The sequence below is a fragment of the Paroedura picta genome, chromosome 2 (genome assembly GCF_049243985.1).
Source record: "Paroedura picta isolate Pp20150507F chromosome 2, Ppicta_v3.0, whole genome shotgun sequence".
In the NCBI taxonomy this organism is placed as follows: domain Eukaryota; kingdom Metazoa; phylum Chordata; class Lepidosauria; order Squamata; family Gekkonidae; genus Paroedura; species Paroedura picta.
The window spans coordinates 169,668,215-169,692,172 of NC_135370.1; the positions used below are offsets into that span (position 1 = coordinate 169,668,215).

Below are 23,958 nucleotides of genomic sequence, written 5' to 3' on the forward strand. Positions count from 1 at the left end.
AGAGTTCTGAGAGAACTGGGACTGACCCAAGATCATCCAGCAGACTTCATGGGAAGGAAAACTGGTGAATCACAGACAGTATAGATTAAGAGACAATAAAGCGTCACGCAAGACAAAAAAATCTTCACCTGCTGGCAGGAGACAATGACAAAGGGGAGAGAGTTTCAAATTTTTGGCACCACAACTGAGAGGGACCTTTCTTTGGATGCCATACACTTAGACTCAGCTGACGGGGGCAGTGGAAGCATTGTCATTGGGGTTGAACTTTATCAGATAAGACAGGGGTAATTATGCTTACCAGATGGACTTGTTTTAACTGGGCAGCCCCGAAAGCATGACTGCATTGGTGATAGCCAATGTCTACGTATCAGGGCATTAAAAGATGAGTGCAAATTACGTTTAAAAAGAGTTCCTGGAGAATAAGGCCACATAATGCGCTGGAAACTATTTTCTACACTAGGCAGAAAGCCCGTAGCACTCGGGAATGCAACAGGAGCTAGTGGCGGGCCCCGTCGATGCCGTCGCCCTACCTGCTCGCTGCACTTGCGACAGGTGGGCCAGTTGATGTGGAAGACTGCCAGTCCTGTGGCATGGGCCCCCTGACCCCTCTGCAGCCACCCAGCATGATGGCAGATAGGGCGAGCTGTGGCCGGGACAGGGCGGTGTGGGTGCACTCCGTTTGGTGGACAGGCTGTGTCTGGTCACGAGGCTTCCTGAGCGCATTGTGACTGCCTTGTGGGGGGTGGGCACTCTAGGGGCTGGCCGAATCTGGGCAGCCCAGATTTGGCTCATGGAGCATATCCAGCTGGAAGTGCAGGCTGGACAGCCGGAAACTGATCCCGGACACGCTCCGCCTACAGCGGCTCTAATGAAATATTAGAGCCACTAAATGGTAAGGATGATTACTACTCAAATCACTTTTTGGTTATCTTGGTAGCTTACTAGCTGTGCAGGCCTAGTATTAGGTTGTGGGAGTAAAGTCTGGATATTTCTTTTTCTAAGCAAAAACTTAATTTCAGTCCTCTTGGCTGTTGATAAATCAGTCAGTATCCTCGCTTTTCTTTTGGTACAGATAGGAGCCCTTGCAGTTGGTATCCCTTCTGATGATGCAAATCCTTACGATGGTGACCTGACCTTCCTGGGAAGGGTGTTGGCACAATTGCCTGTAGACCAGCACCTTGGCAAACTGATAGTCCTTGGCAACGTCTTTGGGTGCCTGGATGAATGTCTCATATTAGGTAAGTGAGCTGGCGGACTTGAGAGTAAGTGTGATTAACCTGTCTTTCTATTGGCCACAATGCCCAGTTAACTTGATGGGGTTTGTTTTACTGCTAGAATATCCAAAGCACAGTTGCCAGGTAAGATAGAGGCCTTATTTTCTGAAGACTGACAGCAGGGAGAGTACAGAATGGTGTGAAGGAAAGATGCAGCCAAAAAAAAAATTCCTCCACTTTTAGCACGTGAGAAATGTCACAGAAAATCCTAGCAGATCACCATAATTTGCCTGGGTCTTAATGGCACTTTCTACCACCACCAGTGCAAGGATAACAATAGGTAGGTATGTTACAGTAAAGTCTTCAGCATCCTCCATTGCTATATACAAGCTGTGTATGTAGATTAGAGCAGTGGTCCCCAACCCCCGGTCTGGGGACCGGGACCGGTCCGTGGATCAGCCGGTACTGGGCCGCGGCTCCTCCTCCCCGGCTGCTGCCCTGCCACTCTGCCGCCAGCTCACCTTTGGTGCTCTCCAGCGGCCACCGTGGCTGGGGCTCCCCCTCAGCGTGGCACTGCGCAGCTGCTGCTGGCAGCGCCCCGCAGCAGGCGGTGGGAAGTCAGGGGCACCAGGACTCAGACGGCGGCAGTGACGTCCCTCGGCAAAAGACTACCCCCTCCCCCAGGCCTCAGTAAAATTGTCAAGCGTTGACCGGTCCCTGGTGATAAAAAGGTTGGGGACCACTGGATTAGAGGACATAATTCTGTGGCTCATCATGAGTGACTCACAAGCTCTGTCCCATATGGGCTGAGACGTTTTCATGGGCACCTTCCTTATCAGACAGTATCCCGGCTGCAGGGGAAATGATGCATTTTTTAAACATGTTCGTTTCTCTGATAACTTATATGATTTTACTATTGTTTGATTAATATCTGCAAATGGCTCTGGGTCTGTTTGTGATGGGAAAACAGGATCCCGACGCTCAGAATTAACCTTCCATTTCTCTTCCACAGCTGCAGCCCTTTCCTTGAACAACTTCTTTGCGATCCCTTTCAGGCAGCATCTGGATGGATACAGGTAGCTCTGCTGAGATTGTGCCTTCTCCTATACTCCCCCTCTCTTAGCCTAACTCCCCTCAGTAGGCTGTCGTGAAGAGAGAGAAGAATGTATGCAATTCTGAATTCCTTGGAGGGAAGGAAGGCCAGGAGAAAATGTGACAGGCAACAAGTATTTTAAAAAAAACAAACCTGAAGGGAGCGCCAGCAAGAAGAGGCATTCCCTTTCTCTTTCGCGGAAGTGGGAATACCTCTTCTAAGATCAAACAGACTTCGATATGCAAAGTACCTTCAGAACTACTGTTTTGATTCATGTGCACATTTAATAAATCCATAGGAATAATCTATTCCTCTCCAGTGCGAATCAGGTTTACATAGATACAAAGGTTTGCCTAGTAAGAATTGAATCCAGGCTCTAGCTCGTAAAAGTTTATGATGGAATAAAATCAAACTTGTGTTTAAGGCCCCCTAAAATTCCGGTTTAGTTTGCATTGCTGCCCCTCTGAAATAAAGTGGTACAGTGTCACCCGGTGTGCTTTGATTTATGATTTTTTTAAAACCTTTTCCCCAAATCCTGACAGAGTGGTTCCTCAGTGGAACAGGCTTCCTCGGTAGGTGGTGGGTTTATTCCCCCTTTGACGGGGGAATAAAAAAGGAAACATGACCTGCTCCATGTATTTTTATAACGTGCTTGATACCCTACCCTTCTTTTTTTTTAAAGCAGTACAGTAGCAAATATTTATTATCACATTTATATACTGCCCTCCCTTTCGGCTCAGGGTGGTTTACATTCTCACTTATGAAGAAGAGTTATAACGTTATAACTCTCTTATATGCACTGTAGTACAATGAACATTCAATATAAAACTTACTTAACAGTGCAACTTGTATCAAACATATAGCAACAGTACTTAATAACAGCAACAATGAACAGTGTGATATAACAGTATTCAGTAACAAACAACAGTTTGGTCTGTCTGCATTGAGGTCTGGTTTTCTGTCAGTGCAGATTATGGGGCTTCTGGCCAGCTATTAGCGGCTTGTTCACTTGTCTTAGCCGAATGCCTGGTTGAAAGAGCTCCTTTTTGCAGCCCCCCCCCCCCCCACCCACGGATACTTAATACTTAAAAGCAGTAACACTTTTAAACACGCCGCCTTTTTAAAACTCGCTTGTGACAACCATTGACTTGCAGGAATAAGCTCCATTTTTCTGGAAACAGCAAGAGCGATTGCATTGCACTCGTCATGGCATTTAAGGTAATCTCCCCCTCCTCCGTTGGGCAGGGATGCCAGGGAAGGTTAAACAAGCCTCAGGGTCTGCACATTGTGTTGCCATCTGGCTGAGAGCATGGGAGGGGGATACGGTTGCTGCCACGGTTGCTGTGGCAGATAGTTGCTAATATTTAAACAGGACTGGCTTGCTCTGTGCGTGTGTCATGTGGACAGAGGTTCTATGGGAGCGGCAGGGCAAGACACAAAGGAAGACTGGGCTAGGAGACTGTGGCCCGTTACGCATACGGTGGATAATGTACGTTCCGCACAGGAAAATCCAGCTGCAAAAGCACATTGAAAGTGGATTATCCAATGTGTGCATATTCGGCCTGGCTTTTATAGAGAGGACTGTTTGTAGCGATCCTGTGCCAATGTGTTCCTTAAACCTTAAAGCAGCCTTTCTCAATTTTTTTTTTTAGAAGAAGAAGAAGAAGAAGAAGAGTTGGTTCTTATATGCCGCTTTTCCCTACCCGAAGGAGGCTCAAAGCGGCTTACAGTCGCCTTCCCATTCCTCCCCCCACAACAGACACCCTGTGGGGTGGGTGAGGCTGAGAGAGCACTGATATCACTGCCCAGTCAGAGCAGTTTTATCAGTGCCGTGGCGAGCCCAAGGTCACCCAGCTGGTTGCATGTGGGGGAGCGCAGAATCGAACCTGGCATGCCAGATTACAAGTCCGCACTCCTAACCACTATACCAAACTGGCTCTCAGTTTACCATTAAGATATCCCTGAAACATTCTTCGGATTTTGAGAATCCTCAGAAAAGGCGCGATTGTGAACGGTTGGGAAGCATAGCTGTGTGCACGCCCACCTGGGGCACCTCCCCTTCCCACCACCCGGGGCCCTTCATCGGCCATTGGGGGGGAAGGTTGACCTGACCCATCCGCACACATAGGATAATGCTCTTTAAGTGTGCTTTGACTGCTGGATTTTCCTGTGCGGAACAGGAAAATCTACTTATAAAGTGCATTGAAAGTGCATTATCTATTGTGTGCAGACTAAGCCCAGGACTGTCAAGAAACCCACGGGTTTTGCAAAACCCTGGTTGAGAAAGCCAGCCTTCGAGTCTCTGTTTCCCAGCACAAATGATCCTGTATTTATCAAATCTTTTTTTTCTCTTTGTTACTTTTAGGAGTGGCAGGAAAGCCGGCAAAAAGGAAAGCTCAGACATCCCAAGGTTAGCTTTTCTTTGATTTAGGGCCCCATGATGATCTAATCCTCTTCTCTTCAATAAAGTGCTTTCTTTTCCTAAATGAAGCCTGGTCAGTTGTGAGTGCAGTACCAATTATAAACCGATCTTGGTCTGTTAGTTCAGGGGTAGTCAACTTGTGGTCCTCCAGATGTCCATGGATTACAATTCCCATGAGCCCCTGCCAGCAAACGCTGGCAGGGGCTCATGGAATTGTAGTCCATGGACATCTGGAGGACCACAGGTTGACTACCCCTGCGTTAGCTGACGTCGTATTAGAATGTTATATTGGCTTTTGTATTGGGAGTTTTGTAATGTTATATCCTGTTCAATAAGTTGTAACTTGTTTTTTTATGAAATAGATTTTATATTTATCTTTTTAAAAAGAAGCCTGGCTATTGGGAGTAATCAGGGATTCTCACAGTACCCTTGTAGTAATAGTAGTGCGCTGTGAATCCCAAGTTCTTGGGTGGACTCCGGAAGGGCTCTTTGAAGGGAGGGTCACTATAGGAGTTTTTTTTGGTGAATTACAAGAAACACTTTTAAAAAATAATTGCCCTTTTCCCCCCAGGATGAACTTGATTGGGGTCGTTCCAAGTACATTCATATAAAAAGAATTAGAGAGGTAAGCTGAGCACATTTCTTGCCCCCCTCCCCGTTCCCCCTCCCTCTGTGTATGTATATCACACAGATGGCTTATCGCGAGGTTTGGCATTTCCTGGCAGTCTCCCATCCAAGTAAGAACCAGGGCCAACCCTGCTTAGCTTTTGAGCCCTGGTGGGATTGGTCTTACCTGGGCCACAGATTCATACCTTGAGATGTGGCCAACTGCCAGGGCCCCATGGGTTTTAACTGGACCCACTGCTGCTGATATAGCTTCCCGCATCTCCTCCGATGCCTGCATTCTCACTACCCCCTTTTTAGTGCTTTATCACCTGTGCTCCCAGCTGGAAGTGCTACCAGGCCCTGCTGGAGAAGGACATTTGGGTGGTGCAGAAATCATCAGCATTTTCTGGTACTGCTGACAACAGCACTCCTAGATGCACCTACCTCCTGCATAGGGAGGTGGGAGGGGCACATGGGTGGGCAGACAAGAGGGGGCCTAGTAGTGGGAACGGGGGCATTTCTACCCAACCCTGCCCCAAACCAGGCCTGACTGCTGGTAAATACAGTGTTTTGACCTTTTCTTCTTAAACCAAGCAAACTTTCCTAGGTGTATCTAATTTTGTGAAGGATCAAGGAGATGGCAGGCACAGTGGATGAGCGACAGGGTTGTGAGTGTCCTGCATTGTACAGAGGGGTAGTCAACCTGTGGTCCTCCAGATGTCCATGGACTACAATCCCCATGAGCCCCTGCCAGCATTTGCTGGCAGGGGCTCATGGGAATTGTAGTCCATGAATATCTGAAGGACCACAGGTTGACTACCCCTGGACTAGATGAACCAGGAGGTCCCTTCCAACTCTATTATTTTATGAGAACCTGTACAATCAGGTTCTGACTGATCCCTCCATTTCCCATTGGGTGCATAAAGTGCTCTGTCTCCGATCTTCCTTCCAAGTACAACCACCAAACAGGCTTGACAAATTCCTCCCAAATCCAGTTGCCCGTGGGCCACTGCGCCAATCCTTAGTCACTGCAGGCCTCCCTCTCCTGCAGAGCCTGGATACTTGTTGGCCATTTTCCACTTAATGTGCTGCGGCTTCAAGTAGGCAGCCAGCGACGTCTTCCTGCTGATCTTCCTCGCCAGCTCCGGACTTTTGCCTCTCTGGGCAGGGAAGGCATTCCGGGCGATGGGATGGGCGGGGAAGATGGTCTTGCCCTTAGGGGCCCCCAACAGCTGCCAGATCTCCCCCAAGGTGGAGCTGGTGTTTGAGTGAAAAACTTCTTTTAGGTGGCTGAGCTGTACGAGGAGTTGAAAAAGAGGGTCAGCGAATTCAACATGAACGTGAACCCACAGCCCCCTGCCATGGATCGTGACTACGTGTATAAGCAGCGCTTCATTCTGCAGGTATCAGGTGAACTTGCACGTGTGGAGTGCAACTTACAGAAGACCACTGTCTACCGGACTTGGCAATTTAACAAAACAAGAACTTTAACAGTCGTACAGATAGCTTTTATGTCAATTTAATGAGCATTTGTTGTCCATGCGGTTTCTGCAATTAAAGATACAAGAACTTTGAAAAGGTCACCTTTTCTTTTCATCCTGGGTCTGGTGTGCAAAGCCCCATCACAATTAGGGAAATAAGGCAAAGCACGGTATCATTTCTATCATTGTTGCCTTATGTGGGCCATAGCAATACAGGGGGATATATTTTATTTATTTACTAGTTTCAAAGCCCATTTGTAAAAATGGGCTTTGAAAGGGGAGAAGGGGGAAGGGTAAGGGACACGCTCCCACCCACCCACGCAGTTGCTCCAGCGGGGAATCGGAGGGACCAATCGACAGGCGCTTCGTGCCTGCCGATTGGTCTCTCCAATAGTCTGTCCGGAGGAAGGGGCCAATCGACACCCTTCCTCATCCCGGACACATCCTGCCTCCCAAGGCCTTACTGTTTTATTTAGTCCGCGGTGCCCGCGGCGCCGCAGGCTGTGTTAAGATTATTAAATTTGTAGCCCGCCACTCCCACACGGTGGCTCGTGGTGGGTAACATCAATACCACACGATAGAATCCCCATAAAAGGGCGCCTGAGAGAGTCACAAAACAGTGTGGGACTAATGTGGGATCATCTGGTTGGTGTCATATTTATTTAATTGATTTATATGCTGCCTTCCTGTTTGAAGAATTCTGCAGTTGGCTCAGGTGATTCACAATCACTAGTACAGCCCCACAGTGGAGAATGTGGGTCTCCATGAGAGAATTGTAACTCCTGTGCTTTGCTCTCTCTGGTTCTTCAGGTCGTAATGGCTGGTGCTTTCTACCCAAATTATTTTTGTTTGGGGCAACATGATGAAGAAATTGCCGCAAGGCAGCTGTCGGGCAAAGATCCCAAAACAACAGTTCTGGTAGGTGAATTTCGTTCGGACCGCCCAGTCTGCAGGTGATAACCACCGCTATGGCTTGCACTTTTTTGTGCTTCAGAGCCAAAATATACAATATGCCTCACGTGAGCAAGAAGGGCTGTGGCTCAGTGGAAGAGCCTCTGCTTGGCATGCAGAAGGGCCCAGGTTCAATCCCTGGCATGTCCAGTTAAAAGGGCCAGGCAGCTGGAGATGCCAAAGACCTGCCTGAGACCCTTGAGTGCTGCTGCCAATCTGAGTAGACCCACCTTTCTCAACTTTCTTACCATTGAGAAACCCGTGAAACATTCATAAGGCTTCAAAGAACCCCAGAATTGGCAAAATCACACGGAATATGGTTGGGAAGGATAGCTGTGTACACGCCCAGCCACGCCCCTCCCCACACCCTCCAGGCCCATCACTGGCCATTTTGAGAGAGAGAGCGGGTTGAAACAACCATGTATATTCACATCATCCCATAAATGTTTAACAAATTTTAAAGATACATAAAAAAACTAACTTCCACACATTCAGGAAACCCAGGGCTGTCAAGAAACGCCAGGGTTTCACAAAATTCAGGTTGAAAAAACCATGGACTAGACAAATGTTCACATTGGTGAACTGATTCAGTATAAGGCAGTCTGATTCAGTATAAGGCAGTTTTATGTGACTTCGTGAGCTGTACATCCCAATTTCCTGGGAGCATGTCAAAGACCATGGGGCATTACAAATGACACAAGTGTGCTGTGACCTTTTTAGGGGCCGGCATGGTGGAGTGGTTAAGAGCAGCAGCTTCTAACTTAGCGAGCTGGGTTGGATTCCCCGCTCCTTCACATACACCCATCTGTGTGACCTTGGGCCCATCACAGCCCTGATAGTGCTGTTCTCACAGAGCAGTCCTGTAAGAGCTCTCTCAGCAATGTCCCTGGAGTTCCATGCTGGGAACTCCTCTTTCAGGCACTCAGCAACCTGGCTTAGGTTGGTGCATGGAAATTAAATTCCCAGAATGCATCTGATTAAGGGGGGCAAGGGGGAACATGGCTTCTGTAAATCTGAATCAGCCTTGGGTGATAATAGATTGTGAGCCAGGGAGTCAGAAGTTCCCACATAGGGAAGGGAAGAGTTGGATTTTCCATAGCTTATCCGAAGTTTTTATTACCACTTTCCGTGGTCAGTTAAACAGTGAGTTTCTAAGGCTTTGTATATATTGACATGCTCAGAGATTCATGTGCTTTGAAATGACAACATTGTACTCATTGATCGTCCTTTTGTTTTGTTGTTTTAAACAGTTAAAGAGCATGCCCCCTTACGGCTTCCTGTACTATAAACAACTGCAGTCGATGTTTAGACAATGTGGCCAAGTGAAATCTATTTCTTATGATGGAACAAAGTAGGTCAATTTTTAGTGTCTTCTAAGATTGACTGTACATGAATGTGTTCAGGTTTGGTGGCTTGCTGGTTTGAGAAGATTTATCATACTGCCAATTCGTTGTTCCTGTTCTTCAGTTTTAGAGTGCTGGCATCTATGTTAAAGTTGATTAGTGATGCTTCTGGGCTGTTTTATAATGTTTTGGATAGGCCACCTTTGATTCTTCGTGGAGTACTTAGAAACGTATCAATAAATACCTGAAGATGACTATATTATTTGACAATTACAAGCAGTTATACGCTAGTCTTTGCTTACGAATTTGACATTTCTGATAATTACGGCGTGATGTTCTAAAGTGAAAAGTCCTGAAATTTTCCAAGCTGCGTTTCAATTTTGGAATTATACTTCTTTCTAGAAGCATGATGGGGACTGTCACAATTTTGTCAGTTCTGGTCACATCCCTCCGAAATTCTTTTAAAACAGAGCTTTTGTGGAGTTTTCCCGGAATCCAACAGAACGCTTTAAGACACTTCCTGCTGTGTATATGGGCCTGAAGATGTCACAACTGCGGAATAAATTTGAACTTAATGTACATTTGCCAGAAGAGATTGAAGAGAACATGGACACGGGAATAAGTGTGATAGTGCGGGACACACGGTATGATGCAGATGGGTTGGATTCTCTAAAGAATGGGCAGTGATTTGTGTGTCAGTTTTAGTTGTGGTTACTGCACTACTCTTAGCTGGCGGCGGGGGGGGGGGATTCCGAAGGCAAGGCTGGATTTTGGAGCCAGTGTTGCAAATGAATGAAAAATGTGCTCATAGCTCCTTAGTTTACATTATTTATTCTGCTGGTTTATGGAGTTAAGCGCAGAGTTGGAGCGCTGCCCACTGAAAATCTTTTTCAGCCCACCGTGTGGCTTTGGAGGTTTTTGTCAGGCATGGTCCATGTCTGTGCTCTTTCAGGCTATGGTAGGAATGACTAGAAACAGTCTTTGGTGAGAAAATGAAAGCGGAGTGTGCTCTGAGCACTGAATTATGCTTCAGTGGCATTGCACAATACGCAAATGCCAAGACAAATCTTTGAAAAAAGATTTGATTGCTTGAATCACACATCCAGCACATGAAGTGAAACGTAAGGTCGGATTCTGCGAGGGAGTTCCATGTGTGCTAGAGAAGACTTTTCTGCATTCTCACTTTCCACACTTGAGCGCTAGTGTTGTTTCCTGCATAAAAGCCTGCAGGGAGATATGCCGGTTTTAAAGCAATGTAATATTGCATCAACCACTAGAGGGAGCTAAAGTCATATGTCACAGAACACCCCATCCCACCCCTAGAAGCAATAGAAATAAAACAAACAACAAAAAGTCCATAGTATTTGCTGCGGAGCCCACTTCCTATTCTACTAGGAGAGCCAGTTTGGTGTAGTGGTTAGGAGTGCGGACTTCTAATCTGGCATGCTGGGTTCGATTCTGCACTCCCCCACATGCAGCCAGCTGGGTGACCTTGGGCTTGCCACAGCACTGATAAAACTGTTCTGACCGAGCAGTGATATCAGGGCTCTCTCAGCCTCACCCACCTCACAGGGTGCCTGTTGTGGGGAGAGGAAAGGGAAGGCGACTGTAAGCCGCTTTGAGCCTCCTTCGGGAGAGAAAAGCGGCATATAAGAACCAACTCTTCTTCTTCTTCTTCTTCTTCTTCTTCTTCTTCTTCTTTTTCTTCTAAGGCCCATAAGAAAAGAAGAGCAAAGGAATCTCGCTTTGTGGTAGGAACTGACTAGCTGGGGGTAAAGTTGTGAAAGCTGAAAGAGCAGTGTGGATGCCTGGAACAAGGCAGTCAACAGAATACGCACTGTTGCTTTTAAAAATGTAATTGAAAAAGACATTTACAAATAACATGGATGTCCAAAATGAGAGAAAGCAAATTCTGTGCAAATTCTGTGTAAACTTGCTACTGTTTTCCTCCTCAGGGGGGCTCAAAAGCAGCATACAACATTGTTATTTCCGTCTCCCTTTTGCCCTTGTAGTTGAAACCGTGTGAGGAGTTTAGGCTGAGAGAGAATGGTTGGCCAATGAGATTTTGTGGCAGATTGGTATTTGAACCTGAGTGCCCCAGGTGCTAGTTCAGCATTCTGATCACTATATATCAAGCTGACTCTCCATATAAATATATTTGTCTTCCCCCCCCCCCCATGATATTCACGTAGCAGGTGGAACAGAGAAAAGGAGGTTGAGAGGGGACATGATAGCCCTCTTTTTAAGTATTTGAAAGGTTGTCACTTGGAGGAGGGCAGGATGCTGTTTCTGTTGGCTGCAGAGGAGAGGACACGCAGTAATGGGTTTAAACTTCAAGTACAACGATATAGGCTAGATATCAGGAAAAAAATTTTCACAGTCAGAGTAGTTCAGCAGTGGAATAGGCTGCCTAAGGAGGTGGTGAGCGCCCCCTCACTGGAAGTCTTCAAGCAAAGGTTGGATACACACTGTTCTTGGATGCTTTAGGATGCTTTGGGCTGATCCTGCATTGAGCAGGGGGTTGGACTAGATGGCCTGTGTGGCCCCTTCCAACTCTATGATTCTATGATTCCAAAGATCAATAATGTTTTTTTCTCCCCTTGTTCTCAAATGATTTTTGCCTTCTGCAATGATGTAATGGTGAACAGTTGTCTCCTTTAAACGATAGCCAGATGGGATCATGCTAGAATGCTTTTAAAGCCAGCACAGCATAGTGGCTAAGAGCAGTGGACTCTAATCTGGAGAACTAGGGTTGATTCCCTGCTCCTCTTCCACAGGAAGTCTTCTGGGTGACCCTGGGCCAGTCCCAGTTCTCTCAGCCCCGCCAACTCACAAGTTGCCTGTCATGGGGAGGGGAAAGAAGGGTGTTAGTAGGCTGCTTTGAGACTCCTTCGGATAGAGAAAAGAGGGTTATTAAAACGTCTTGAGTTGGAAAGAAGCTTCTGTGCTGTTGGCTCACCAGTTCTGCATTTGTTTTTCCTTGTATAGTGTGAAGGTGGACTTTCAGAAGCATACGGTGGCTCCTGTGCAAAAGTTCTGCAGTGCTTCCGAAAAACTGCGGACCATTACAAGCCTTGATCTGTCAATCAATGTTACAGAGGTAGGGATGTCCTTATACTAGAAACTATACCACTGCAGAGAGTGGCAGTGGGGTATTCTAACAATGGGAGGTTTGGGCTTCGGCATCTGGGAATGGGTCTGACCCCAAACTGTCTAGATCAGGGGTGGCCAGACTGTGTCTCTCCAGATGTCCATGGACTACAATTCCCATGATCCCCTTTCAGCATGCTGGCCGAGGCTCATTGGAATTGTTTAGATCAGGGGTAGTCAACCTGTGGTCCTCCAGATGTTAATGGACTACAATTCCCATGAGCCCCTGCCAGCATTTGCTGGCAGGGGCTCATGGGAATTGTAGTCCATTAACATCTGGAGGACTACAGGTTGACTATCCCTGGTTTAGATCATTGATCACCAACATGGCACCAGTAGCCCCCAATATGTCTGCTGTGGTGTTTCCTGGTGCCTTCTTGTTTCTTTCCATAGATAATTATTTCCTTATAGTTGGCTTCAGTCTTCCCAAATTCTCATAATTGCCCTCCATTTGCAGCCATTTTGTGAGTGGTCCCACCAAACCTGACAGCCATTTTGTGGTGATGTTTCTCATGATACAGTCCTGTTAGTGCAGAGGGAAGTGTGGGTCTGAGACAGGACCACTTCCTACCCCTGGTCCACTGGTCTTTGGTTCTGCAACCACCAAACTGAAATTGACCTGGCTAATTTACCAGCAGTTTGGGAACTGGTCACCCGAGACAGGGTATCATCTGTGCATGGAATTGGGGTCACTGTGGGTGGGAACATAGCTGTGAATTTCCTGCATTCCTCAGAGTTGACTGGATGACCCTGGAGGTCCCTTCCAACTCTGTGATTCTGTTAATTAATAACAATAAAAAGGCTTTCTATGTATAGGCAGAGAGGTCCTCTCTCCTACATGCATGAGTGAGCTTCAGGGGGACACTTTGGGCACAGTCTGCTTTCTTAAAAAGAAAAAAGGACTTTATTCACTACAGCACAGGTTAATGTCTGGTTGGCGTTTGGGCCCTGCCATGGTTTCACTGTATGCATGATTTGTATTTCTGTGTTCTCTGCAGGAGTGAAACAAGCATTTGGTGATCGTGGGATTGCTATGTAAGGGGTTGTTTAATTTCACTTTCATGTCCAGAGCAGCTAGAGAAGTTGAGAGGAGGTTATCTGCATGACTAAGTTCTTGAAGGCTTGGAGTCCGATGGATGGGTTTCACACCTGGGTGTTACCAATGTGCCTGGGAAAATGGGGAGGTTCCCTTCCAAAGTGGGGAGGCTATATGTCAACTTGACCAGAGGCATACTGGAGCTGTGTCTTGAATCCTGCCAGGTTCTTTGTTCTTTTGTTGACTTTGTCTGGGTTTGTGCATTTCTGGCAATTTAAAGTTACAAAAGTTGTATTATTACAAAATATTTTATGTATCTTTCAGGTGGTGGAGGTTGGACACTTCTGGGGTTACAGAATCGATGAAAAAAATATTACTTTATTGAAAAATCTGTCTACCGAGATCAACCAGCTAGACCTAAAGCCTCTGTCGATCCGTCCCTATCCGGACCTGGTTTGCATGGCACCGTTTACAGACTGGGAAAACGAAAAATACTACAGAGCCCAGATCCTGTATGTGTCTGGGGAGGATGTCGAGGTATCATTTTCATTCCTGATGGTAGAGTGTGTTGTTGCTTGTTTTTTAAATTAATCTGTATTCTTAAAATACAATAAATACGACGTACAATCAAATCATTAAACTTATAAAGAAGAAGTAGATCTGCCAATACACTGCATCGCATGAATTCCACCATTATCAAAATATCTCTGAGAGATATCTTAGAGAATGCCTTTTCTTCCCACACGGTGGCATACACAGGTTGTGTCCGTGTTTCCCTGCTACCCCTTGCCAGATGTAACACGTAAGTTGCAGGTTCTCCTAAATTCCAGGATGTGTGGTGCATGATTAGGATCAGGATGACAGCTGAAAACTGAGGGAGGGTCTATAGTGTCTGCCCAACCCACAAGTAAACCCACAAGCACATGGGTTTCCCCAATACTGTCCTCCAAGGACCATTTTTGGTTGTAAAACAGTAGCAGGGGGGAGGGTTGAAGCTAGGGTTGGGCGCTTTGGTGTCCGAAGCGCTCAACCCTAGTTGAAGCCCCCTCTCCATGTGTAATATATTTCTGATCCTAAAAGGGTTGTTTGTTTATTGATTCTTTGTGCATCTATTTCGCCCTGTCTCAGGCAGATTGCAACACATTTAAAATTACATACAATCTAAAACCAGATTTCCATTATAAAGTCCAAAAATAACTTATCTTATCCATGGTTCCTCTTATCTTATCCGTGGTTCCTCTTAATATTTGTGAAACCAGCTTGGAGGTGGAGCAAGTCCGGGGTGTCCGAGTTTGAATAGGCCCAATCAGGGTGCGGCTGGCTGCACCTGATTGGCCCGTCGCCTACAGCTCCCGCCCTCCCTCGCCACCTGCTCACCCCTCACCTCACAGGCGTGCTTGGCTGCTGGAGCTGATCCACAGGACACGTTGCAGGTGGTGGCCACCGAGCTTCCAGCCATGCCCACACAGTGCTGCCTCTGCCTCCTCGCTGCCCGACTTTCCCTAACACACCTGACTTCCCCTTATGCTGAAACTCCCACTGCGACCATTCCGGCCCACACGGCAGCGCTGCCAAGCAGCCTGCCCAGCACTCTGTGGCCATCTAAAAGGTGCCACAGAGGGAGGGTGGAGCGCCTGACTTTCCTAATGCGGGAACGCCTGCTGGGACCACTCCAGCCCACATGGTGGTAGCACTGCCAAACAGCCTGCCTGGCACTCTGCTGACATCTTAAAGGTGTCACCGAGGGAGAGGATAATGGCTGCCTCATCCCACCGATCCCAAACCCCCACAGCTCCCTCTATGCCGCTGAGAGCCAGTTTGGTGTAGTGGTTAGGAGTGCAGACTTCTAATCTGGCATGCTGGGTTCAATTCTGCACTCCCCCACATGCAGCCAGCTGGGAGACCTTGGGTTCACTATGGCACTGATAAAGCTGTTCTGACCAAGCAGTGATATCAGGGCTCTCTCAGCCTCACCCACCCCACAGGGTGTCTGTTGTGGGGAGAGGAAAGGGAAGGAGAATGTAAGCCGCTTTGAGACTCCTTTGGGTAGAGAAAAGCGGCATATAAGAACCAACTCTTCTTCTTCTGTGGGAAGTCAGGGGGCGCCAGTGGGAAAGCAAGTGGAACAGGGGCTCAGGCAGCCCCAGTGTTGTGCCTTGGCAGAAGACTCCCCCCCCCTCCAGTGGCCTGAGTAAAATTGTCAAGCGTTGACCGGTCCCCAGTGATAAAAAGGTTGGGGACCACTGCCGTAGGGGACTCTCTGCCTGTATGCTAGCTGCTGGTGTTGTAACTAGCCAGTCAGCATAGAGTCAAATGCCTTCACCTGTTGTTGCCTCCTAGTTGAAATGTTTAACAGGCTCATAAGTGGGAGGCTTGCAGCAGCCTGAACAGCCAAGGCTGGACTGAGCTTGTGAGAGCTTGGAAGATAAGTAAGATTCACCCACGGTTAGATCTTGGATGGGATGCTATGCAGAGGAAGACAATGAAAAACCTGTGTGCTCACCTCTTGCTCTGAAAATCTGGGGGGGGGGTTACTTTAAGTGAGTTGTGACTTGACAGCACTTAACGATAAGTAAATGTCTTGCATTTGCCCCCTGCCCATTTCCTTTTGTGCTTAGAAAGAAACATCAGTCTTTTAACTGCTCTCGCCTTATTGGCCAGGTTTTCTACGTAGACTATGGCAATAGATCCAAAGTGATGCTGCACCAGCTGCGGGAAACTCCAGACCACCTTCGAGAGCTTCCTTTCCAGGTCACGTTTTTCTTTTCCCTTTGTACTGAAATTTAATTGCAGATGGAAAGGCCCGCCTTCCAGTTCATGGGAAGTCATGGGCGGTGGGAAGACAGGGGCGCCAGCAGGAAAGCAAGTGGAGCAGGGGCTCTGGCAGTGATGTCCCTCTGCAAAGACTACCCCCCCCCCCGGGCCTCAGTAAAATTGTCAAGCGTTGACTGGTCCCTGGTTATGAAAACTGATCTACACTACAGGATGGGACATGCAGTAAGCAATGTACTAGGACAAGGGTGGCCAAACTGTGGATCTCCAGATGTCTCTGCTGGCTGGGGCTCATGGGAATTGTAGTCCATGGACATCTGGAGAGCCGCAGTTTGGCCACCCCTGGAACAGGGCTTGGACTGTAGAAATCTGAAATAGGCTTTATTGTTGGTGCTACCACTTCTTCATTTGGCTTTATTTTGAAATTAGTTATGTTTTGTTTTCTCTGTGCTGCTGTTTTACATGTTTATCTTTTTTTTTGTACCCCCATGGCGCACCGATTAACAGTTGTTAGTGGTTAGGGGATAGGGAAATTTTTTCACTGCCAGGTTATATATAGTTTTAATGGGGACATTGTTTTATTGTGGAGTTTTATTGTGTAACCCACTGGGAGAGGCGGGAAATAAATCAAAATATAATAATAATAATAATAATAATAATAATAATATACTTGTGGCACTTTGGTTAAAAAGTGGCTTATTTCATTAAATACAATTTTACAATCGATGAATTCTGTTGAAAGCCTGAGTGGGGGGGGGGGGGAAGCAAGCCTGTTAATCTTTCAAATTGAATTTCTTTTCCATTTCCACAGGGGGATGTGGGGGGGAAGAAATTAAACATTTTTGTTCTTTTGTGCATACTAGGCTTTAGAATTTAAGGTGCGCAGAATGCGGCCTTCTGCGCAGTCTCTAGTCTGCGGAGAGCAGTGGAGCTATGCAGCGAGCCAGAGGTTTGCTTCGTTGGTCCATCACTGTGCCCTGACAGTGAAGGTCTTTTCAATTGTGCACAGTGTCTTGCACGTGGATATATACCGGCATTCTGGGATTATGGATGTAGTGAATATCCGAGACGTACTGATTCAAGAATGCTATGCAGAGTTGTCAGAAGACTCCTATGAATCAAAAGTATGCCTTACATTCTTTAAGTTATGCTAAATCTTGGAGTGTTTTTCTAACAAATTATTATTTAATGTAGAATGTAGAACTGGAAGGGGGAAGGAGCAAAGGAAAAGCAGGCTGGGTTTTGTAGGGCCAAACGATAGAATGCCTTTATTGGTGAGTTGGGTCTGGGTTCCTTCCTGCTCTGTATTGATGGACTGGCAGATGTACCTTTTACGGGTCACAGCAACGCATTGCCATTCATTCATTCATTCATTCATTCATTCATTCATTCATTCATTCATTTATACCGCCCTCCCCGAAGGCTCAGGGCAGTTTAGATAGGAACAAAGAACAATAAATAAAACAGTCTATAAACAACTGAATACCTTACAATAATAATACTAATAGTTGTAACCATATAACAATATAACAGTATAAACAATATAAACAGTACAACAGTGCAACAATGCAAACAGGTCCAGAGCATTGGTTAATTTAAGAACATAAGAAGAGGACTATTGGATCAGATCAATGTTCCATCTAGTCCAGAATGCTGTCTCACACAGTGGCCCACCAGTTCCCCTGAGGTCCAACAACAGCATAGAGGCCGAGGCTTTCATATGAACATAAGAACCTGGCTTGATCAGACCGGTGGTCCGTCTAGTCCAGGACTTTAATTCATACAGTGACCAACCTCTGGAGGTCCAACGATAGGGCATAGAGGCTGAAGCCTTCAGAAGAATATCAAAAGAACCCTTCTGGATCAGACTAAACAACAGGGCATGGAGGTTGAAATCAAATGAACATAAGAAGAGCCCTGCTGGATTAGATCAATGGTCCATGTGATCCAACATCCTATCTCACACAGTGGCTAACCTGGAAGGTCCATGACAAGGCATAGAGGCCGAGGCCTTTCCTTGATCTTGCCTCCTGCCACTTGGATTCAGAACCTCTGAATGTGGAGGTTCCCTTCAGTGACTATGACTAGAAGCCATTGACAGACTTAACCTGCATTAAGCTTTCTAATCCCCTTTTAAAGCTGTTCATTCCTGCGGCCCCCACCACATCTCCTTGCAGCAAATTCCACATTTTTAATCCAGTCTTTTTCAACCTATAGAATCATAGAGTTGGAAGGGGCCATACAGGCCATCTAGTCCAACCCCCTGCTCAACGCAGGATCAGCCCAAAGCATCCTAAAGCAATCTACCCTGGTGGAGCCCCTGAAATAATTTTTCAGATTTCAAGTGATGTCAGCTGGCCACACCTCCGTGTCACACACTCCCACCGCTCCTTGAAGTGATATGCCACTGGAATTGACATCACCATCCACTTTAACAGGCAGACTCGAGGAGGACTGGGGAAGAAGAGGCAGCAGGTGATTTAAGGCAAAAGTAGTTATGCAGGCTTCACCCTTCTTATGCACATAAGCCACAAAAGAACACTCATGCTCTGGAGAGGGGAGTGGTAGAATGAAAGTAGCTGGTTCCCCAGCTTGTGGCCAAGTCCATCAAGGCAGGAAGGGAAAGGACATTGGCCCCTCTAAAGCTCCAGTGGACCCCTGGTTGGGAATCCCTGTTTTAATCACTCTGTGTAAAGAAGTAGTTCATTTGTGACTCTCCTCTCCTACGTTTGTTGCTGGAGGACCACAGGTTGACTGCCCCTTCTCTAGGGACCCAGAGCACGTTAGACGCCTTTCAGGATGCCCTCAGTTTCCCCACAAAGGGGGAAAACTTCAGCATTCTTTCTCTTCCCACCTGTGCCTGTTGTTAGTTAAGCAACGAAACTCTCAAGCAGCTGTTTGCAAACCCGGATGCGAACAAGGGGAAGAGCATTGCGGCTGCGGAGACTAACTCGAGAGAGGAAGAAGAGGAGCGCCTGATCAAAGCGTTGCTGGACGGCTGCACCATCAATAGGCTGGGGTCGCCCAACTGCAAGGTGAGTTGAGAGGGGTATGACTTCGTTTTTCGTTTTCAGAACCATGTCCGAAGCGAATCGGTCTCCCTCCTGATGACGAGGATATTTCCCGACTGTTGACGGAGTGATCGGGAACCATCTGTGATTGAATCCAGTTTAAATGACTTACAGAAGGACAGTTTAAAAAAAAAAATACACAAAGACCAATTTTCCTACAAGGGATAGTGGGTCAGAAGAAGCCCTCCTGTCCCCTTTCAGCCTTTCCACAGACAGACCCCTACGCTTTAGTACTAATATTTGTATGTATTCGTACATTCATATATACAATCATAGACTTACAGAGTTGGAAGGGACCTCCAGGGTCATCTAGTCCAACCTCCTGCACAATGCAGGAGCTCACAGCTAACTACCTGCCCACCCACAGTGACCCCAATTTCATGCCCAGGTGATCGCCCCACCAAGTATCTCCAGAATCTTGCCTGGCCTGGAGTAATTTCACCTACCACCCCACATTTGATTTAGTTTGCAACTTCTCTTGCTCTTGTTCCCAAAGGCAGTTCTGCTCGGTCCATTCAATCCGTACAATCTGAAAGTCAGCAGCATGACCAGGATCTCCCGCTTCAGGTAGGATAGCGCTGTTGTGCGTCTTGTGGGGGAACATGGGGCTTTCCTGTTTTGCTGCTGGGAATGGCCATCCCCGATGTCTTAAGATGCAGCTCGAATATGGGGCTTTTGCCCGACAGCAGCAAAAATCTACACTCTTTTCAGCCAGCAATTATTTCTGGATATAAAGGACTGCCGTGTGTCTCTGGAGCTTCTCAGTCAGTGGGAGGTTTTTTTTTTGCTTTCAACAGGAGAGTCTTGGGCCCATTCTGCATCCAAGGGTTAATGCAACTTCAATGGACCTTAGAAGTAGATTTTCCTGTTCTGCAGAGGAAAATCCAGCTGCAAAAGCACATTGAAAGTGCATTATCTTCCATGTGCAGAATTAGCCTTGGTATTTGCACACAAAGGCAGGTTCCTGCACTGAAATAATGGCCATCCTCGTGGTTTGTGTGCCAGCTTCAAAAGTGACGACTTAATTTCCCCAGCGGCCTTAATGGCTAATCTCTCCTGGGGCAATAATTGGTCCTTGAAAGGCCACCCTGTCTGTACAGTGGAGCAGTTGTGTTTAAACAGCACCGGATAGTAAAGAGGAAGGACAGAGATAAGATCATAACTACATCATTAGCTAGGAGGGGGAACAACACTTAAGCATAGAACTTGCAAGAAGAAGTGAGATATTGTCCTCACAGTAGCAATCTGGAGACAGAGAAAAGATCAATGCTTGACAGGAAAGAAGGTGCTGACCTCAGTAGCCTATCAAAGCACCTTGCTACTCTTTGCATGGTCTTCTCTTCTTCTTCTTTGTACCCCAGACATTGCCTGTTCCAACACCTGTTCTCAAGGTCTAGAGTGCTAGTTTAAGATCCCACAGGGCCCTGATCACATTTGGCAGAGTATTCCGGGGCCGAAGAAGCCCTGGCCCTGGTGGAGAGCAGTTCTACCTCTTCATTGTTGTTATTATTCCTCCCCCCCCCCCCGCTAGAGCTGTCTTGGTCGAGAAAGAGAGCATCAACTCTGTGATTGTTGATGATGCCCCTGAGGATTCATTTCAGCAAATGCTGGTAGCTGTGTCCATCGCGGTAAACGCAACAGGTAGGTATTCCGTAAGTGGTTTTAAAAAAACTGTGACCGTGCATTAACAAAACTGTCGCTCATTTGTTTCTATGCTGTAATTTCATTTCCTGTTGTAGGTTGATGCATTCTTAAAGAGACGTGTTCTTGTTGATCACAGGGTCTACCATGTTGCTGAGGGAGACCTCCGTCATGCCTCGTATTCCTGGGTTGCCGGCTTTGCTTAGCATTCTGTTTGCGCCTGTGATAGATCTAAGGTATGTGCTCCCTTCTAAGCATTAGCCCACGAATCGACCCAACAAATAAATTGCATCCAAAACTTCCTTTCCTGAGCTCCAAAAAGCAGTATTGAACCTACCAAAGGAGACTATTTGTCCAGAGGCAACGGGGCACCTCTCTTCTCCCCCCCCACTCATGTTTAACCTTGGTTAGGAAAAAAAACCTTAACCTATGGTTAAGCATCAGGTTTGTCCAGATTGTCTGCTCATAAAGTAGATGTATCTTCTGTTCTGGACTGCAAGGTGAACAAACCGGTCAGTCCTAGAGGCAATCAGCCCTGACTGCTCCTTAGAAGGCCAGATCCTGAAAATGAAACTCAAATACTTTGGCCACCTCATGAGAAGGAAGGACTCCCTGGAGAAGAGCCTAATGCTGGGAGCGATCGAGGGCAAAAGAAGAAGGGGACGACAGAGAATGAGGTGGCTGGATGGAGTCACTGAAGCAGTCAGTGCAAGCTTAAATGGACTCCGGGGAATGGTAGAGGACAGGAGGGTCTGGAGGATCATTGTCCATGGGGTCGCGATGGGTCGGACACGACTTTGCAACTAACAACAACAACAACAACAACAATCTTCTGTTCACTTGACCTTTAAACGTTCTGTGCTTTGTTTAGGGTTGATGCGAGCAGAAGGAGGTACACTGGTGTCCTTTGTGGCCTGGGATGGAACCATGCGCTTGGAACCCCGGTCCTTCCGGACCATGACATGGAACTTTCATTTGATGTGCAGATTACTGCTGATGATATAACACAGGTTTTTAAAAAACACACATTCATTCTTTGGATCAGCCTTTTCCAACTTTTTTACCATTGACAAACCCCTGACACATTCTTCAGCCTTTCAGAAATGGTAGCACGATTGTGCAGAATATGGTTGGGAAGCATAGTTTTGCACATGCCCACCTGGGGCAGATTGATTTAGTTATTTAATTCTGGTAAACCTCATCTTTCTCCCCCCTGGGAACCCAAGGCAGCTCACATCAATCTCCCTTCCTCGATTTTATACTCACAGTAACCCTGCAAGGTAGGTTAAGCTGAGAGAATTCAAACCTGAGTCTACTGGATTTTAGTCTGATCCCCATAACACACTACCTCTTAGTTGTGGCTAATGACTGGTGTCAGAAGTGAACGTGGTTTCCACATTAGTGATACACTTACTGATTTTTTTTTTAAGAGCCACCTGGAAAATATCCCACCAGTGGCATGTGAAGGGGGAAATTCTGGCCCAGTGTGGAGTCAGTGAAAGCAGAAACAGGATTGTATTTGGATGCGCTAACCATTATTACTCTGGTTAGACAATACATTCTTTCTTAAAAATTCTCCATTTGGCTCAGTCATCGGCCTTTCTCAGCTTTTTTACTATTGAGAAGCCGCTGAAACTTCCTTCAGTTATGGTTGGGAAAGCATAGCAGTGTACACGCCCACCTGTGGCCCTTCCCCACCCCTCCAGGCCCTTCATTGGTTATTTTGAGAGGGGAGGGCGGGTCAATATTGACCATATATAGTTACATCACCCAATAAATGTTTAACAACTTTTAAGAATATATTAAAAAATTAACTTCCAACCATTTGGGAAACCCTTCCACGGCTGTCAAGAAACCTGTCAAGAAAATCCTGGCTCAAAGAGCATAAACATAGCTCAAACACAGCTCCTCTCTGTTTGCAGGTAAACATCCTACGGAAGGCTATTAACAAGTTGGCCTGTGATGGGCCTAACGGTTTGTTACATTTGGGTAAAGAGAGAATTGCTCATTTACAGAATGCTGCTCGCCAGAACCTTTTAAGGTAAGCTCTCTTTTCTTAGTGTTTTTCCCATTCATTAAATCATTTCGATCTTTAGTGACTATGGGTTGTGAGAATTTTTGTTAGGCCATGAGATAAACTCTAATTTTAGTAAAAGTTTCATTGAGCCAAGCAAATACACTCATTGAAGGCATTGACAAGACTGGGGTTTGGGGTACCGATCTTTGAATATATCTTCCCCTGGTATTCCCCCCAGGAAGGCCTTGGAGGATCATTGTCCATGGGGTCACGTTCGGTCGGAAACGACTTCGCACCTAACAACAACAATACCAAAAAGGTTGAGAACCGCTGTTTTATCCAGCAGCACAAGTCCTTAATGGGACACGATAAAGGACACGGATGACGCCAGTGCTCCCCCAGCTGCATTGCTCCACACTGGAGACCAGATCAGATTCAGGGTTTCGGTGCTAGTCTTCAATGCCCTAAACGGTCTGGGACCAGCGTATCTTCAGGACCCACAAAGAATGCTAAGATCATGAGAACATCTGTTCAGCATCCACAGACCAAAGGGAATGAAATTGGCCTTGACCAGGGTCAGAGCTTTTTTCGCCCTAGCCCCAGCCTGGTAAAACGCTGTGCCAAAAGAGATCAGGGCCCTGTGGAACCTTTGTGTTAGGTGTAGTGGTTAGGAGTGCGGACTTCTAATCTGGCGTGCCAGGTTCGATTCTACGCTCCCCCACATGGGTGACCTTGGGCTCGCTACGGCACTGATAAAACTGTTCTGACCGAGCAGGAATATCAGGGCTCTCTCAGTCTCACCCACCTCACAAGGTGTCTATTGTGGGGAGAGGAATGGGAAGGCGACTGTAAACCGCTTTGAGCCTCCTTTGGGTAGGGAAAAGCGGCATAAAAGAACCAACTCTTCTTCTTCTGAATCAGCTCTTTGGGGCCCGCAAGACAGAGCAGTTCCACCAGGCCCCAAATAACCATCAAGAAATGTTGGACTCACCACTGGAGATGAGAAAAAATCTGCTCCATAAACTCTAGAAACGCCCCTTGATCTTTATGTTGGGGGAATTAGAGACCGTCTATATTTTTTAACCCCATGACTGCTTTAAATGATATCATCACCCACCCTGAGCCATATTGGAAGGGCAGGCTACTATGATTAGTGAGGCT

The 23,958-nt window shown here is 46.7% G+C and overlaps 1 protein-coding gene across 1 annotated transcript in view; it reads left to right on the forward strand.

Annotated features, from left to right (window-relative positions):
- The window catches only part of TDRD9 (tudor domain containing 9), a 102,004-nt gene that overhangs the window by 71,461 nt on the left and 6,585 nt on the right, over positions 1-23,958 (forward strand). Inside the window, exons 16-34 of the mRNA XM_077323792.1 lie at positions 1,073-1,238; positions 2,227-2,290; positions 3,462-3,525; positions 4,673-4,717; positions 5,301-5,354; positions 6,622-6,738; positions 7,627-7,734; positions 9,018-9,118; positions 9,581-9,754; positions 12,099-12,210; positions 13,621-13,833; positions 15,958-16,047; positions 16,932-17,192; positions 18,939-19,103; positions 19,636-19,706; positions 20,671-20,780; positions 20,920-21,016; positions 21,652-21,790; positions 22,703-22,821. Coding sequence (XP_077179907.1) covers positions 1,073-1,238; positions 2,227-2,290; positions 3,462-3,525; positions 4,673-4,717; positions 5,301-5,354; positions 6,622-6,738; positions 7,627-7,734; positions 9,018-9,118; positions 9,581-9,754; positions 12,099-12,210; positions 13,621-13,833; positions 15,958-16,047; positions 16,932-17,192; positions 18,939-19,103; positions 19,636-19,706; positions 20,671-20,780; positions 20,920-21,016; positions 21,652-21,790; positions 22,703-22,821 — 2,270 coding nt within the window. The remainder of the gene's footprint in view (positions 1-1,072; positions 1,239-2,226; positions 2,291-3,461; positions 3,526-4,672; positions 4,718-5,300; positions 5,355-6,621; positions 6,739-7,626; positions 7,735-9,017; positions 9,119-9,580; positions 9,755-12,098; positions 12,211-13,620; positions 13,834-15,957; positions 16,048-16,931; positions 17,193-18,938; positions 19,104-19,635; positions 19,707-20,670; positions 20,781-20,919; positions 21,017-21,651; positions 21,791-22,702; positions 22,822-23,958) is intronic.